The 16665-nt window shown below is 59.5% G+C and overlaps 3 protein-coding genes across 7 annotated transcripts; 1 reads left to right on the top strand and 2 right to left on the bottom strand.

The window, feature by feature from the left end:
- Nucleotides 1–129: 129 nt before the first annotated feature.
- BORCS8 (BLOC-1 related complex subunit 8) lies at nucleotides 130–8050 on the bottom strand. The gene is made up of 5 exons (XM_080565631.1): nucleotides 7927–8050; nucleotides 6516–6628; nucleotides 2148–2212; nucleotides 1651–1758; nucleotides 130–668 (listed from the first exon to the last, which is right to left on the bottom strand). Exons 1-5 carry the CDS (start codon nucleotides 7961–7963, stop codon nucleotides 626–628), a joined length of 366 nt encoding a protein of 121 aa, XP_080421757.1. The 5' UTR covers nucleotides 7964–8050; the 3' UTR covers nucleotides 130–625.
- Nucleotides 8051–8072: 22 nt separating this feature from the next.
- On the top strand, nucleotides 8073–13480 carry RFXANK (regulatory factor X associated ankyrin containing protein). 4 transcript variants are annotated; one of them, XM_080565628.1, is made up of 10 exons: nucleotides 8073–8204; nucleotides 8793–9007; nucleotides 9252–9329; nucleotides 10045–10125; nucleotides 10406–10471; nucleotides 10640–10740; nucleotides 11723–11848; nucleotides 12343–12409; nucleotides 12647–12727; nucleotides 13093–13480. In XM_080565628.1, exons 2-10 carry the CDS (start codon nucleotides 8800–8802, stop codon nucleotides 13149–13151), a joined length of 867 nt encoding a protein of 288 aa, XP_080421754.1. In that variant the 5' UTR covers nucleotides 8073–8204; nucleotides 8793–8799; the 3' UTR covers nucleotides 13152–13480. The 4 variants fall into 4 exon arrangements, with proteins under 4 accessions (XP_080421754.1, XP_080421751.1, XP_080421753.1 ...); XM_080565625.1 differs by having other exon boundaries at nucleotides 12647–13480; XM_080565627.1 differs by lacking the exon at nucleotides 8073–8204 and adding an exon at nucleotides 8240–8296 and having other exon boundaries at nucleotides 12647–13480.
- NR2C2AP (nuclear receptor 2C2 associated protein) lies at nucleotides 12132–16313 on the bottom strand. 2 transcript variants are annotated; one of them, XM_080565630.1, is made up of 6 exons: nucleotides 16216–16313; nucleotides 15374–15466; nucleotides 15192–15282; nucleotides 14998–15103; nucleotides 14598–14665; nucleotides 12132–14421 (listed from the first exon to the last, which is right to left on the bottom strand). In XM_080565630.1, the coding sequence occupies exons 2-6, from the start codon at nucleotides 15412–15414 to the stop codon at nucleotides 14305–14307; spliced, it is 423 nt and encodes a 140-aa protein (XP_080421756.1). In that variant the 5' UTR covers nucleotides 15415–15466; nucleotides 16216–16313; the 3' UTR covers nucleotides 12132–14304. The 2 variants fall into 2 exon arrangements, with proteins under 2 accessions (XP_080421756.1, XP_080421755.1); XM_080565629.1 differs by lacking the exon at nucleotides 16216–16313 and adding an exon at nucleotides 16170–16194.
- Nucleotides 16314–16665: the final 352 nt, after the last annotated feature.

Below are 16665 nucleotides of genomic sequence, written 5' to 3'. Positions count from 1 at the left end.
TTTCACTTGAAAGGCTCCAACTCTGCGTGTCTTTGTTTTGCTCCGTGCCCTTTGAAACAAGCAGAGCCAGCAGGCTCCAAGACCCCCCAGCCTGAGCGAGCAAGAGGGGAAGGTTTGAGACAGAACTTATTTGTTTTGCCTTTTTATTATTGTTCTCACTAAGACCAACTTCAGCACTTCCTGGCACACACACGAAAAACTCTCCTCGCAGAATGCCTCCTGAACAAAGCTGAAGTGTGCCTACATTAAGTCTTTACACAGCCGCCTACAAAATACTGAAAGCAAGACCTAGTTTTTTCTGAGATACTTCTGTGGCCAAGAGGTAGAGAGAAAAATGCCTCGTAGCAGTCTGCCATCAGAAAGAACTGGAAAGGACGAATGCGGAACCACCCCGTTTCCCTTTTGCAGAACAGTGTGGAAAGAGACTGCCCCACAAAGGCAGTCCTGACCCCAGGAGTAGGATTTGCCTGCTCAGGTGCAGCACCTCGTTACTGGGAACAGTGAGGCAGGCAGGCCTCTGTGCGGCTTCACAGACTGAGCGGAAGGTTTCTTATTCCTCCACGTGGTCGGTGAGCACGGAGCTGGGCTGGAGAAGAAGGCAGAGGGCAGCCAGTCTCGTCCGAGATCAGGAACTAGCTGGCGGATTCTTGGCTTGTGGGGCAACAGTGCTGTAAAAAGAAAGAGACAGTCATGTCCAGCAGGCAGGCAGGACGTCAGCAGCCATGGGAATGTGAAGAACCAGGGGAGCCCTAAAATAAAGCCTCACTGCTCGGAGCGGGAGAGCTGCTTAGACAAGCACACCTCTCAGCATGCTGTGCAGGCTACGGAGCAGCACACAGCAGCCCCCACGGGCGTCAAGACAGCAATCTTCAGAGCCACACCACCGCAAAAACAAACAAAAACAACTCTAAAAATGCTCTGTTAGGGCTGCGCAGTGTGACCCTGCTGCACGGGCAGCTGGGAAAACACAGAACCTGCACCAGAAATGTCTAAAGCAGAGCCATTCTGCAGAGACAGAGGCGCTTTGTCTGCTGGGGTGGTTTTATCAGGGACGGGCACCCTGTCCGTGGTGAGCATGGGCATTTGGGAGTCTTCTCACTCCTAAGCAATCAGACTCCAATCCCAACGCAGTTCTCAGGAGAGACAAATACACTGGACTCAGACAGTCTGCTGGAAGATGTTTTAGTAGCTGTAGCTCAACTGCAGGCATACAGAAATGCATAATCTTTCTGCCACATCTGTCAGCACCACTAATCTCTAAGGGACTCTCCTCAGAAAATCCACATAGATGACAGAGTACCAAAGGCAGCCTCTCACCTACTCCATCTCAGTAGCATCGTCACACTCCAAATGCCTTTAACACAACAAATATTTAATGTATTACAGAACCAAACATCCCTTTTTAAATAAGGAAATAAATTATTTTCCAGTTACCCTTTTGTAAACAAGATTATTTGCTTCCCATGGCAAACAAAGCCAGAAAATCACTGGAAGGCAAGCGGCACGCTCTTATAAATAACAGCCTGGAACCACATTACTGAGATAACCGCTTGGCGTGTTTGTACTGGGCTGGGTTACATCACCAGAGCCTCTGTGAGCCAGAACGGGCGCCCAGATACACGGGCAGGTCGGTGCCAAGCCCCTCGCTACCTGCGGCCCTGAGCAGCGTTCAGCTGATCCTTCATGGCGATGGCGTGCTTGAGCAGGCTGTCGATGCTCTTGAAGTACACGCTGCTGTCCGTCATGTTCTTTATGGCACTGAAAGCAGAGAGGGGATGGAGGGAGGAGGACCGGTTAGTGTTGCCACACGTAGCATGGTTTTAGAGCCTTGGCAGAGAGGACTGCGAGGAAGAAACCTCAGCTTTAGGCAGTGCTCTGCAGCTTTGGACACTAAATAGGTAGGGGGCGGATTTCCTGCAGGAGCCTGGCAGCTCTGCACTGCACACACAAGTGGGGAAGAGCGGGCACCTCGTCAAAGCGAAGCCCCCGAGGTTCGGAGAGCTCTGCCTGCACCCTGAGCCTCCCCCCCAACCGCTCCTTCCCGGCTCACACCAGGAAGGTGCCAGCCAAGCGCAGGCTGCTTCGTTTCCAGCCCCAAACCCGTGCCGCTGAGCACGGCCCCTCCTGCTTGGAGAGGTCTGCCGTACCTGCAGGCGTACTCCACCGTGTAGATGGCTCCTTGGCTTTGCTCCTCCCAGCTCTGCATGTCGGACTGCAAGAGAAGAGCAGGCAGCGGTGGGCACGCACGGGGTAGACGCAGCGGCGCGCTCTGCCAGCCCTGCCCTACCGAGGGCTTTGGCTGCTTTGCACTAGAAGCTGAGCTTGGATCCCATCTCCTGCCTGACAGCCTGTGACGCCTGGCTCCGGGTGCCAAGCCCCAGCATTTAAAAGAGACATTTATTGTGCGTATTTCTGGAAGGGCTACTGCTTCGGGCCAACGCTTTGCATGCTCTGGCCAAATTCCCCTTGTTTTCAGATGTGCCCGCGAGGCAGCGAAGAGGCACGGTAAGGCAGGCTGCAAGCAGCCAGCAGCTGCCTGAGTGCGCAGGACCGGCTGGAAGTGCCAGCGAAATCAGAGCTCCTGGTGGGCCTGCTCCAGGCTCTGAACTAACCCAGCTCCCTCCCCAAACCCCCATGCAAACCCAGATAAAACAGTTTATCCTGCAGCGCTGAAAGCTCTCCTTTCACCAGACCTGCTACTCAGTTCTCACAGCCACAAGCCTCCCAGTCCTGCAGTCTGCTCTGAATCTCTGCTGTCTGATCCCAAGCAGCACTCAGCACCGTGCCCTTCTTTTTACGAGCTCGGAAGAAGCCCCGGGAACTCCGCACGAGTCCAGGAGCTACAGGCAGTTCTGGCATGGCACGTAACCGCGTGCTGTAGCTCCAAGGAAAGGGAAAACCAAGCGAATACCCAAATTACAATGAAAGCACAGCTCGATTCAGAGGTGTAGCTCAATAGATAACTATTTCCAAAGTCCTTGAGTAGCTTGGGCACTCTTGAAAATATGTTCTCATGGGAGCTAATTCTCAAGCCTATTCTGTCGGGTCTAGTTACAAGGCAGAGGAAATCCAAGGGCCCCTTTCTGTGACTGAAGGAGGTCGGGTAGGAGCTTGGAGTGCGTCCAAAATCACTTCTGCTGTTCAAAGCCTGTCCTACATCAGGACGCTTGACCACATAGCTCCAAAGCACAAAAGAAACAAGCCTCTACATGCAGTGCTCTAGGCAGTTCTCCGCAGGAGAGGGTACTTCGGCCCGGGACTCACAACCCCACAAGCCGTCCCGCAGAGACCGCGCTTGCTCCACAGTCTGATCACGTTTTCACAGCCGTATCTCGTTGCTGAGAGCAGGGTTTGCGAGCAGAGGCAGCTGCAAAAGGCACAGCTATGTCCTGCAGCTCCTCAGCCTGTTCGCTCCGAGAGGTACCAGACGATCTTTAACAACCATTTAGAGCCCAGCAGCGTGCTGGCTCAGCCGCACGTGGCACCAGAGCAGCGCCCTCGGACTGCCCTCGTGAAAGGAGGCTCTGTCCCACAACGGGCAGGAGACCCCACGTAACAAATTGCCAGCACCATTTCTTCCACCTTTTCTGGACATTTTGAAGCACTGACTGTCAGCCTGCAAAGCCCAGCACAGGGTGAGGGCACAGGGACAGAACTGGAGCCAGAGATGGTGGCTACAAAGCTCCTATGAACAAGTGGGGACGATGCAGTCTGCTCCAACAGCAGCTTTTCCGTGGTCCTGCCACTTCTGGGCACCGGCAGATTTTAATCATTTCCCAGTATCAGAGCCAGCGATGTCCATTCCCAGCATCCCCACCTCTTCCCGGGAATGTGATGCCCTTAATTAGGAACAAAAAGCCTCTCCCTAGAGCTCCCGACTTCTTAATCTTTCCTTGACGTCCTTTCTCGAAATTCCCAGGATGTGCGCTCGGATGCAGTTTAAGAGCTAAAGCCAGCTATTAATACACAATCGCACTAATGGCATATCACTGCTGCTTGGCGGTAAATTAACGAGGAGATCTGAGTTCTCCAAAGACCGGGGGAAATCCAGACAGGCTGCTTAGTGTGGAGCAGGGCTCAGCAGCACAGCCATGGCACGCGGGGGCAGCGAGGGCCTCGCGTTGCGCTCCCTCTTATCAGCGAGGTGCTAAATCTGCCTGGAGAGTTTCAGATGGTGAGGGAGGTATTAAGATTATTTCCAACCAAATCAAAGAAAGTTGCTTGTTGTAAAGGCGTGGAGGTGACCTTCTCCTCGCCTAAACTTTTTTTCCCTCCCTCCCAGTTTTTTCCCTAGGTTTAATCCCCTGGGAGTTTTAAAGGCTGTGTTTCAGGAGAACTCTGCCAGCCGGTGACAGAGCTGCTGCAAGGCTGAAGGAGGGCTGGAAACCACCAATAAATCCTGCTTCCTTCATGCATTACTTACACCTGGGGAATAAATTACACGAGAACGGATCCGCACAGACCGCTCCTTTTTCTTCTTTTCCGTTCCGAGGAATTAAAACCACCCCGCTCTAACGCCTTTGCTCTGAGGCAGATAAAACCTGACAGCGCTTTCACGGTGCGCAGCCCCGCTGACACCCTCCTGTTCCAGTGCCTTGCCGCAGAGCCGACGGGCCCTGGCGGAGCGACCCAAAATATCCCCCCGCCACCTAACTGAACGCTCCGCCGCGCCAACGGCCCCGTCAGGGCACCGAGCACGTCCCTCTCCCCGGGGGTTTGGCCGCCTGGGCTGAGGGGCTTGGCAGGCACAGCCTGTTTGCTGCAAGCTGCAGCGCCTGGAACTGGGATAAACTGGGAGCGGGATCAAGAACAGAGGGAATCTGACCACAAGGCCCGTACCAGCAGCCTGGCAGCGCAGGCTACCACCAAGAAGGAGAGCAAGCTCCCAACCACGATGCTGCAGTCTTTGAAAAAAATGAATACGGGTGCGAATGAGGCTGGAGGAGATGTCACCACCAGCAGCTCCGCGTCCCGTTGTTCCAGCTGCAACAAATCACCTCCCTTCTTACCGTTTTCTTCCAGCCCTCGCCACATCGACGCACTAGTAAACACAAAGGCAGGAACCAAAAAAGAAATGGCTCAGAAGCTTTGCCCTGACCTGCGCCGCCACTGCAGGAAGCACGGCACGCTCCTCCTCGTGCAGCGAGGCCACCGCTGCCCCAGCCGGGAGGGCAGCCCAGGGCAGGAGGTGCTGGGAGGCCGAACGCGAAGGCAGCAAAGGCCAAAGGAGACACAAACGCTTGTGCCGGCTGCTCTCACACGGGGCCACGCGGCGTCCCGGTATTTGCTGCTGGCATCCACAGGACGGCACATGAAGAAGGTGGGGAACAGCAGCAATTTGGGCTAAAAAGGAGAAAACTCTGCAGCAAGCTGGTAACGGAGATGAGCGCGTCTAGCAGGGAAAACGAGAGCAGCAAAGGTTGTCAGAGATCCTGCCCGGCACAAACCCCACTGCCTAACAAGGCGCTCCGTGTCCAGCACGTCTGCCCGCTTCCATTTGTGCTGCTGCGTGGCCCCTCACCCCCGTCCCCGTTACGAACCGCGCCCGTGATGGAAACTGATCTCTTCCCTCTGCATGACTTGTCATACAATTTGCTCAATTTCCTTCTGTTCCGGACACATTCCCCGAAACCGGGACGGTCTTGATTAAATGAAGGCAAGTGACAGCTCAGGAATAACATTAGAAACCCGTCTCCTGCATCCCGGTGATGCCATCGTACCGGCGCGTGCTATACGTACGCATACATCTCTATATACCTACCGCCGCACGCAGACACGTATAGAAAATGTTAATAAATAATTGAATAATAAAGTGTCACAATCCAGGTTAATTTGGAAACTAGGGCTGTAAAGCAAAGGTGAAAAATGGGGCCTGACAGTGCATTAGCATAGACATGAAGCAGTAATCTATTCATGAGACATCACCCCTAATGAATCATGACTGGCAGAAGAGGGAGAAGGACAACAAGGCTGGCATTAAAGTGTCTCTGCTCCGTGCTCTGGAGGGAAGTAGGAACACAGCTGTGAGATGCGATTCATTATCCTGCCTTGCCTTGTGCGGGCTCCTCGCACTTGTTTCTTCCCGCTCCCCCTTCCCTCCTCTCGCCCTCCTCCTTGTTTTATGTAGGAAATAAAAATCTCGCAGTGTAGCCAGGGGTAATAAGATTTAACGTCTGCCTCCTCCCCCCTCCCCGTACAAGACAGGCCGCTCATTTTTCTTTGTCTCCGCACACAACTCCGGGGCTGGGAGCTCGGGGATGAGGTTAGCCTGGAAAGTTTCACCTGGGGTCTGCAGATGAACGTGCAAAACCCCCCTCGGCCCCCTCAGTTCGGGCTGAGCAGGGTCCCGCAGCACCTCACGCCCTCCCAGACAACGCCTGTGCCCCTGGGGCTGATTCCCTTCCTCCTTCCCCATCCCCGAGTGGAGGTGGGATAGGGACGATGTAGCCGCTCAGGAAAAGAGCTCGAGTCTGGCTGTGTCTCGGGTCCGGAGGCCAAAGCGAAGCCCAGCTCACCTTGTGTTGAGCGAGCTCTGGAAGCGATCTCCTGACGTGCTCCTGGAGGCGGTAGAGCGCCACGGAGGGCTCGTTGGCCAGGACGTACATGCTCTCCGTGAATTTGTCCGTAACTGCAACGAGAGAAGCAACAGAGTTAGGGAAAGCGGGGAGCAGCGGGGAGGGCGGCGGGGTTGGAGGGGCTCCCTTGGAGCCTCTGAAGGCCGTGGGGGCTGGGGGTGCTCAGAGAGCCCCCGCTGCAGCCTCCCACACCCCAGCTGCTCAGCGCCCTGCGGGGACCGCTCCGGGAAAAGGCCCCGACTTCCGAAAGCGACGCTGTGACAGAGGAAAAGAGATCAGAGCAAAAACCCTGAACATTTCGGATCGCCAGCCTGTTAACGAGGATGTGAAGGCAACGCCCTGGCAGACAGCAGCTCGCTTCCCACCCTTCCCACCCAGCAACGAGCCGGGCACCGGGTGGACCCAGATCGTCCTGGGACGTTGCCGGCCCCAGCAGCTCTACGCCAGCACGGGTTTGTCCTGGTTTTGAGGACCGGGCCACAGTCGTGGGGCCCTTTCTGAGCAATGTGAGGCGGCCACGAGACAGCGGGGAGCAGCGGGGGGCTGGTGGCTTGGCCATCTCCTGCTCTGGGGGGCTCTGAGTCTCAGCCCGGCCCCAGCCCCCAAGGCGCTCCTGCACCCCAGCTGCCCCCGCTTTAGGGCTCTTCTCCTTCTCCCTCCAAGCACCCACCCCAAGGGACACCCCAAAAGCGCCCACCAGCCGTCGCAGCGGCCAGGGGGGCTCGGGCAGGGCCGGTGCTGCCCCCAGCCCCCCAATCCCACCCCCCTGACCCAGTCCCACCCGCACCCACACCTTTCCCCAGGCTCCCACGCAGGAGCCCCTTTCGGGCGGCCGTTTCCACAGGCTGACAGCTGCGTAAACCTCTCAGGTTTACGAGGTCACCTCGCTTTGCACCACTTATTTTTATTTTATTTTATTTATTTATAACGACCCCGCCGCGTTACTGTCCGGTTTTCCACCCCGTCCCCCCCCGGCTCAGGGCTTTTGTTCCGCCGACAGCTGCCGGAGCCGCGACAAGCGGCGGCCCCGGCGGCCTTCTGAAGGCGACCGCGACCCACCGCCAGCCTCTGCGTTGCCCGCAGCGCCCTGTCGCGACATGTCGTGCCCTGCCCTGTCACGGCCCCGTCACGGCCAACCCCACGGCGCCCCGTGTCGCGGGCTGCTTGTCCCTCCTCCCTCCCGCCCTCCGCAGGGCCCTATCGCGACACGCGCTGTCACCGCGGGGCCCTGTCGTAACCGGGCCTGTCGCGACTGGGCGACACCGGGCCGCGCCGGTACCCCCGTGCCGTGCAGCGGAGCCCCGCGGGGCCGCTCCCGGTGTCCCCCCCGCGCTGCCGGTGCCGCTCCGACCTTTCTTCACCTTCAGCTGCATCTCGGGCTCCTCCATGCCGCCGCCGCCGCCGCCGCTTCCTCTTCCGCCGGTGCCGCCGCTCCCCGGCCCGGCCGGGAACCGAGCCCCCGGCACAAGCGTTCCGCCTCGCTCCCCCCAACCCAAAACCCGGGGTTCCCCCCCCAAAAAATAAAGCAAAAAACCCTGGGGTCCTCCCAGAAAAAAACCTGGGGTCTTTCCCCCAAAATCTGGATCCCCCCCAGCCGTTAGCGGAGCCCCGGACCGCGGCCCCGAGCAGGTAACCGCCTCCTTCCTCCGCCGGGCCTGGAGGCCTCGGGTGGGCGCAGGCCTCGCCCCCCCCCCCCCCGCTCCTCCTCCGGTGTCACCGTGGTGGGGACAGCACCGAGACCCCCCCCCCCCCCCGGGACCCCCGCGCCTCGCCAGGGCCCGAGGAAGGGGGAACCGCAGGGGTTCCTCACGGGGACGGGGGCTGGGGGTGAGGCCAGGCCTGTGGGGACAGCTGGGGGGCGGCCGGGGGGACGGGGGTGGCCCCTGGGTGCTGGGGGCAAAGAGGGGCCCAAAATTAAGGGGAGCGGTGGCCGCGTGTGGGGACGGGGCGGCCTTCACCCCACGATGTCCCTTTGTGTCCTGGGAGACATCCCTGCTGTTTACCCTTCTTGATACGGTTGTGGGGCGGTTCCCCCATGGAAGGTTTTGACCCCTTCTTAACATGGTTGTGGGGCAGTTCCCCCATAGAAGGTTTTTTTCCCCTTCTTCACGGGATCGTGGGGCGGTTCCCCCGTAGAAGGTTTATTCCCCTTAACACGGTTGTGGGGCAGTTCCCCTGAGGAAGGTTTTCCCCCTTTTTAACACGTTTGTGTCGCAGTTCCCCTATGGAAGGCGAAGAAGCAGCTGCTCGTCTCATGGAGGCTCCCCTGAGTGATGAGGATGCCCAAGAGCTTCCAGAAGAGGGTGAGAATGGAGCTGAAGGAGCAGCGGCCGCGGAGGAGCTGACTGGGACTGCGGACACAGAGGATGGGGGTGTCCCCGTGGGGCTCCTGCGGCCAGACGGGGACATGTTGTGCTCCAGCTCTGTGGACGGTGAGTGCTGGGGGTGGCAGGGGGGTGACAGCTGACACAGGGCATACACAGAACCAAACCCTCCAGGGGAATTCAGACAGGGAAGGAGCCTGGTGAAAGCAGCTTTCCTGCACCCCCCTGCAGCAGTAGGGGTGGCTGTGAGGTGCTTGTCGAGCCAGTCAGGTCTTGCTGTGCCACATGTGGAGCCCAGCCTGCTCCCCAGGAAGTGGCACCAAGGTCCCTAACAATTATCCTTGTTCTGCAGGTGGAGCAGACGCTCTTCTGAAGCCCTCAACTGCCTCGATGGACAGGCAGAGGAGCACTGAGCTCTCGGCCCTTGACAGTGAGTATTGCAGAGCCTGGTGTTCACAAATCCTGGTGCACAGCCCCAGTGGGAGACCGGCGTGGGAGAGGTCATCTGCTTGCAAAGGGACCTCTCACCCCAAAAAGGCAGCTGGAAAAAAGTCTTTTACCACTCTTGGTCCCTTCCATAATGCAGCAAGGCTAAGTCCAGATCTAAGCCTTGTTGATGACTTGTGTTGGCAGTGAGAGGTCGCTGCAGCTCCACACAGAGGAACTAGAGTTTGTAAAGGCTTTCTCTGTACTTTCCTAATTAAACTACCAATTGCTTGTTGAAAATACATCCAGGTTTCCAAGTGGAGCTCTTCATGCGTGGGAAATACGAGGATGAACTTGAGTGCATCCCCAGGCTGTCCTCTGCAGTATATCGTGTGCAATTATGCCATTAATGCAAGATCCCTGTCTCCCGTGGTGGCCCAGATGGACCGTGCCCCTCCTTGGGCAGCTGTTCGGGCTGTTTTATCTTCCCTGCTCAGCTGTTGGTCCCCGCACGCTGGTCAAACCTCGATCCCCAGGCTCTTCACTTGCAAGGGGATAATTCCTTTTGTGCAGAGCTCAGTTCTGACAGGAGGGAACAGCTTCGGATAAGTCACATTGGGCTGACAGGAGTTCTCATGAGGCGCTTGGCCTCGAGTCAGCCTGGTTCCTCGCTGTGCACGGAGGAGATGTTCTGTGACTCTCTCCTCTCTCTGGAACAGGCTTCCCCCTGAAGCACTCGAACACGCTGACGAACAGGCAGCGCGGCAACGAGGTCTCGGCCCTCCCAGCCACGCTGGACAGTGAGTACAGCTGGGCACATCGCGCTGTGCGCCTCACGCCGCAGACACGGGGATGCAGAGGGAGCAGCGGGACAGTAGGACTGGAGCCTCCCTCCATCTGCTGCTGTCCCTCTGTTCTCAGCGTCTGCAGAAAGGTGTTAATTGCCCACTGGGGTTTTGGGGGTTCAGATGGGGGCTGTTTGGTTATCACCTGCAGGCACTTGCAAGGCTCCCCCTTGCAGGCGATGGGCGCTGAGCTGGGAAACATTTTGTCCTGATGGTTGAATTCTCTCTCCCCTAGCGCTGTCCGTTCACCAGCTAGCTGCCCAAGGTGAGCTCAGCCAGCTGAAGGAGCATCTTCGGAAAGGTACGTGTCTTTGGGATCTCATCCCAGGTCGTGCAGAGTCCTGCCAGCTCACAGAGCGCCCTTTGATAAACCCTTGGCTTAGTTTTACAGCCTTTGCTGGGTTTACAGGGGGGAACAGGAAGCAGAGGGGCTTTGACCTTCCTATTTGTCTCCTCTGTTTTTGTGCAGGTGAGAACTTGGTAAATAAACGTGACGAGAGAGGTTTCACGCCACTGATCTGGGCTGCAGCCTTTGGAGAGATCGAAACGGTCCGTCACCTGCTGGAATGGGTAAGGTCACGCTTGTGCAGTGCCTTGTTAATGAGAAACTTCCCAACTCCAACCCCAGTGCCTGCCAAAACGTCCAGCATCGTCCTGGTGCCTCAGCCAGCCTTTCCCCCGGCACCAAACAGGACACGTTCGCAGAGCTAATGGCTCAGACGCTGCCAGATGCTCCCCGTCAGGCTGTGGGCTAAGTCAGGAGCATGAAGAGCCTTATCTCACAGCTAGCAATAACTGTTTGTAATTAAATATCTGCTTATTGGCAATTTGAGATCAGACTTATCACTTGGGCCCTGTAATCTGCCCGTAAATGCGCTCGCTGAGGTATCATCGCAGTTAATGAACTCATTGCTGCAGCGTCCTCAAGTGCTGGGCCTGCAGCCAGGGGCTGTGTGGGGGCGAGCAGGACCCAGGTCCTTGTGTGCTCTGGATGAAGGTGCTCCCCAAAGCTCTGTCCTCGTGTGCCTGCCCATCAGCACGTGCTCACGTTACATAAACGCTGGCCAAATGCTGGCTCCGTTAGCAGCAAAACTGCAGTTTGTTACCGGAAAGACAAACAGAACCCCAAATAAATGAGGGGATACGTTGCTAAAGGATATAACGAAATCCAGGAGAGGTTCGTGGCTAGCAGAGCTCAGAGGACAGGGCAGGTTTTTAGGTAGAGGACTAACAAAAGAGAGGGTGGATGTTGTCCAGGCACCTCTAGACAGAGCCAGTAATGCTGTTACTGGTGATGGGAGAAAGGGCTGAGTAACAGAAGCCATCAGGCTTAGCTTAGTGACACTGGAGAAGGGCTTTTAAGTCCTCACCTGAGACATTTGTTGATTAGAATATGCCTGGTAAGGACTTTGGGAAGGAGAGGTCGCTGGGACTGGGGGACCTGGCTCCACAATCAGCCAGCCCAGGGCATTCAGCAAGGCCGTGCCAAGCTCCCAGGTTCTCAGCAGCGCTCCTTCACCCAGCGGGGCTAACATCTGTGCTGTCTCCCCAGGGTGCTGACCCCCACGCGCTGGCGAAGGAGCGGGAGAGCGCCCTGTCCCTGGCCAGCATGGGCGGCTACACCGACATCGTCATCATGCTGCTGGAGAGGAACGCGGACATCAACATCTACGACTGGGTGAGTGCTGCTGCGCAGGCTGTGCCAGCGCTGCGAGCGACACCAGGCCCCAGACGAGGCTCCGCAAAGCTCATTTTAAAAAGCAGCAGCGAGTTCACATCATTCCGGGCCGAGTCAGCAGCAGTGCGTTTCTCCTAGCTGCTTCCCAGGCTCGCAACGCTCATTTACTTGCTCATGCAGTTGCTTCGAGAAATTAATCTAGATAATAATTTTAAATAGTTTCCTCGCTTGCTCACAGTGGTGATGTTACCAGCCACAAGGAAACCGCGCTCAGAAATTAAGGTTGTCTTTGAAATTACAGTTATTTTATTGCATACAGAGAATAAAACCTGCGCAGAGCCGCTCTGCAAGAAAACACTCAGCCCGGAGCTGGGAGAGGGTAGAAAAGGGAGCCCAGCGGGTCAGGGATCGACCGCTCTGGGAGGAGCGGGAGCTGTGTGAGCACAGCCCTGTGCGAGGCCAGCAATGACACAGCCCCTTCCCTTTCCCTGCAGAACGGCGGCACTCCTCTGCTCTACGCCGTGCGCGGCAATCACGTCAAGTGTGTCGAGGCCCTACTAGGTAACGGGGAAGATCCGCGCTAAATCCTCGGCCTCGAGTTGCGGCTTGTCGGTAACCGCCATGGGGACAGAGCGTGACGTGCCTGGGGGGAAAGACTGAGCAGCCTGGGGGTGTCACGGGGCGCTGCCCGGCCAGGAGGGGTGCTTTTTGGGGGTCTCCTCGCCCTGCACCGGCCCCAGAGGGGACGCCGTGTCAGCAGGGGCACGCTGCGCCCTGACTGCCACTGCCTGCTTGCAGCTCGCGGTGCCGACCTGACGACAGAAGCAGATTCTGGCTACACCCCGATGGATCTGGCCGTGGCCCTGGGACACAAGAAAGGCAAGTGTCCCTTGCACACGTGGCAGGGAGACCTGACTTCCCTCCGCAGCAAGCCTACAGGCAGCTCCCAGCCCAGCTCAGGGCTTTCTTTGACCTTCCACCACAGCTGCCTGCTCTGCCATGCAGAGAAACTGAGCCAGAGAAGTCAAGCTAGGTCCTGTTCCCCTTGCTCCCCCTCCAAACCAGAGCTGTGCTGGCAGCGGGACTGGGACAGGGGAGATGGGCCCCTGCAGAAAGGGATTTTCCAGCTTCCCGTTGGAAAACAGGAGCCAAACAGTGACCAGGTCCTGCCCACAGCAGACCTGGGTTCTAAGAGGCTTGGCTTCCCTGGGTTTCATCTCTCTCCCTTCTCTCCCCCTCATTAGTCCAACAGGTTATTGAAAATCACATCCTCAAGCTATTCCAGAACAAAGGCTTGGAGTGACAGCGGTTCACGCTGCACCGCTGCAGCACCAGCGCTTCTCTTGGCCGACGCAGGGCTCTCCTCTGGGACCAACGCGGCCTGGCCCAGCGGTCCCAAAACGGGCGGCAGCAGCACAATGCTTCGAGCAAGGAGCATGTGGAGGAAGCTGTGAACCAACCGCCTGGCCTCGGCGGGTTTATGCCACCCCGGAAGGCGGCACGGCCTCGGTGCCTCGCACCCGGGGACACTCACTCCTCAGGGCAGCTGCATTTCTGCTCCCTCTGGGCTCGGCTGCTTCGTGCGTGCATCCAAGTATTGCATTTTTTTTGGAAGTAAACTCTAAAAGCAGCCGTGTGGAGCCCTGTCTGTTACCTCAGTTGCATCCCCCTGGTCTGTCACAGCAGCCAGCCCCCGATCCCAGCACCAGCTAATCGGGAACTGGGCCAACCAAGCTCTTTGAGGCTGGAACCCTCCCGGTGTCCCCATATTCCTCTCCAGAGCTGCCTCACTGAAGAGCAGTGGCCCCGTCTTGCACCTCCCTGCACGCAGCCCTGTAACCAGCCAGGGAAATACCCATGGGCAGGAGCAAACTCCTGCAGGAAATATCACCCTGCCAGCCAGGAACACGGCACGGCCCCGGCCGACAGCTGAGCCCGCGCTTTGTGAGCCCGCAAAGAGCCGCTCCGAGCAGCTCAGGGGCGGTTACCAAAGGGGGGAGACAGCCAGAGTCCCCAGCACGAGGAGTGAGCAGCTTCTCCTCCTCTCCCCTGCCCAAACCAGGCACCAACATCACGGCAGCAGAACCAAAAACAGGGCCGGGGCAGGGCAAACCCCACAGGGCTCCGTCCTGGGGTGCCTCTGGCCCAAAGAGCAGCCGGGAAGGAGCTGGGGGTCGCCACCACCGTTTATTCAGCTGGCTGCCCGGGCTGCGTTCCCCCCCCCCGCCCCCAAAAAAGGCACCAAAGGTGGCTTGCGAGTCCAGCACGTGGATCTCTGCTTGAGTGTCCCTCCTGCGCTGCCATGGGGTGGGGTCCCCTCTCCATCCGTCAGCACTTCGGGGCGGCGCACCCCTGCTGGCAGCGTTTGCTGTCCCGTTTCTCCCCATGCAGCAGAGCCCCTGGGGGGGGGAATGAGGGCACTGGGAGAGCAGCCCCCCCACACACACACCGCCGCCCTACAGCCTCTCGCCCAGCACCCTGAGGTGGTACACCACGATGCGCCCAAAGAAGTCCGTGCTGTTCTCAAAGGTGATCTTCAGCTTATCCAGAGCCGTCTCCTCCACCTGGAATCTGTGCGGGGCCCGTAAAGGAAAAAAAAAAACCACAAACACAAACAAAACCAGGCAGGGGGACACCCCAGCGTGGGGGAGACCTGTTTTAGCAGCAGCAAAGTGCCACCAGGCACCTGCGGGATTGTCACCTAAAGACCTCAACAGCAGCTCCGTCGCCGCGACGTGGCAAAGGATATCTGCATGGCGTTAACGTCCTCGGGGTACAGCTCGGATATTTTCACCGGTTCTTCGCCCGTTCTGCAGCCTGCGGGGCGTAAGGGTGGAGGCAGCCGTGTGGAGGTGCTGGGGGAGCCCTAAATGCCTGCCGTGGGCTCAGCCGCCCCCAAAATCCTCCCTGCGTGGCTCTGCTGCAGGGCTGGGAGCAGCGCGTTTGCCACCTGATGGGCGAGGTTCCCAAAGTGTCCCGGAGAACCCCGGGGTCCTCACTCCGCACCCCCTTCTGCCCCAGCCCATGGCCCCAAGCCCCTCTGGAGTTTCAGGAACAGCTAACAAATGGCTTTGGGCCCTACAGCAAAGCTCTGCGGGATCCAGGCGTGGATAAAGGGAACCGGAGGCACCCCACGAGCAGCTCCTCACCTTCCAGCGTGCACAGCCGGCTGGAGAACCCCCCCTGGAACTGGATGTGGAGCTGCGAGACCTTGACGGTGCGGGGGAAATCCAGGGCGACCCACTGGCGCGCGCCCTGGAGGCAGGAACGACACCGGGGCTCCGTCAGGGTGGGGACAGCGGGGTTTTTAAACGCAGGCACGGCTCCCACCCTCACCCCCTACCTGGTCCGAGTTCCAGCACGTCTCCTCGTTGGCATCAAACATGTGCTTCTTCCCAAACTGCTTCACGTCCCGGTTCAGCACGGAGCTCACCCTGCGGGGACACGCGTCACCACCCCGGGGACGCGACGGGGACAGCGTGGCCCCGGCACCCCCCCCCCGTCCCCTTGGGGACCAGGACTCACCGCGTGGCCGTGTCAGCGCAGATCAGGGGCTCCGCGGGCATCGCTGCGTGTGGGGAGACGGGATCGGGAACGGCTGCAGGGTATTGGGGGCACCTGGAGAAAATTGGGGGCACCTGGGCAGGGCTGCGGCACCTGAAGGGACATCCCAAGCAGCAGTGGGGACACCTGGGGGGCAACGGGGGCACCTGGGCAGCAGTGGGGGCAACCTGGCATCGCTTGGGACCCCTGAGCAGCACTGGGGACCCCCGGGAGAAATGTGAACCCCGAGCACATTGGGGACCCTATAGCAGCATTGGGGACCCCCAGTAGAAATGGGAACTCTAAGCGGCCTTGGGGACCCTATGGCACCTTTGGGGACCCCTAAGCAGTACTGGGGACCCCCGATCCGCAGGGGGACCCCCAATCAAAATGTGAACCCCGAGCACATTGGGGACCCTATGGCACCTTTGGGGACCCCTGAGCAGCGCTGGGGACACCTGGCCAGGCCTGGGGACCCCCGGAGAGCATTAGGGACCCCCGGACAGCTGGGGGACGGGGGGGCACCCAGTAGCAATGGTGACCCCCCCAAGCACCCCCACCGCGCCCTGCGCCCCCATCCCTTGCCTCCCCAATGTCCCCCAGCCCCGCACTCACCCCATGGCCCCCCCCGTGCCCCCAGCCCTGCACATGCCCTGTGCCCCCCCGTGCCCCCCAGCCCCACACTCACCCCATGCCCCCCCCATGCTCCGTGCCCCCCCAGCCCCGCACTCACCCCATGCCCCCCCCATGCTCCATGCCCCCCCAGCCCCGCACTCACCCCATACCCCCCCCATGCTCCGTGCCCCCCCCAGCCCCGCACTCACCCCGTGCTCCCCCCTCGTGCCCCCCCCGTGCAGGAAACGGCGCGGCCGCTTCCGTGGGGCCGGGCCCGCCTCCCCCCGCCCCCCCCCCCCCGCGCTCCGCCCCCCCCGCACCGCCAACCGGGGAGCGGCCTTGGGGGGGGGGCACCCCCGCACCACCGGTGGGGGGGCACTGGGGGGTGCACGGGGGGAAAGCGGGGGGGTCCCTGCAGCACCGCCGGGGGGGCCCCATGCGGCACCCCGGGGGCTGGTGCTGCACCCCCATGGGGGGGGGGGGCCGAGCCCCCCCCCCTATTGAGGGCTTCGGTGGGGACCCCACGCTCCTGGGTTTGGGGGGGGGGATTTGCACCGCCCCCCCCCCCCCCAAGGGGCTGCACAAGGTGGGCAGGAGCCCCCCGCACTGAGCGCTCCGGGGGGGGCGTGCACCCCCCAGAGCCCCCCGGGGGGCTGCAG

The sequence above is a fragment of the Anser brachyrhynchus genome (genome assembly GCF_964034855.1).
Source record: "Anser brachyrhynchus genome assembly, chromosome: 23".
NCBI classification, from domain to species: Eukaryota; Metazoa; Chordata; class Aves; order Anseriformes; family Anatidae; genus Anser; species Anser brachyrhynchus.
The sequence above is the reverse complement of the archived record's forward strand: the minus strand, read 5'-3'. Positions and strand labels throughout refer to the sequence as shown.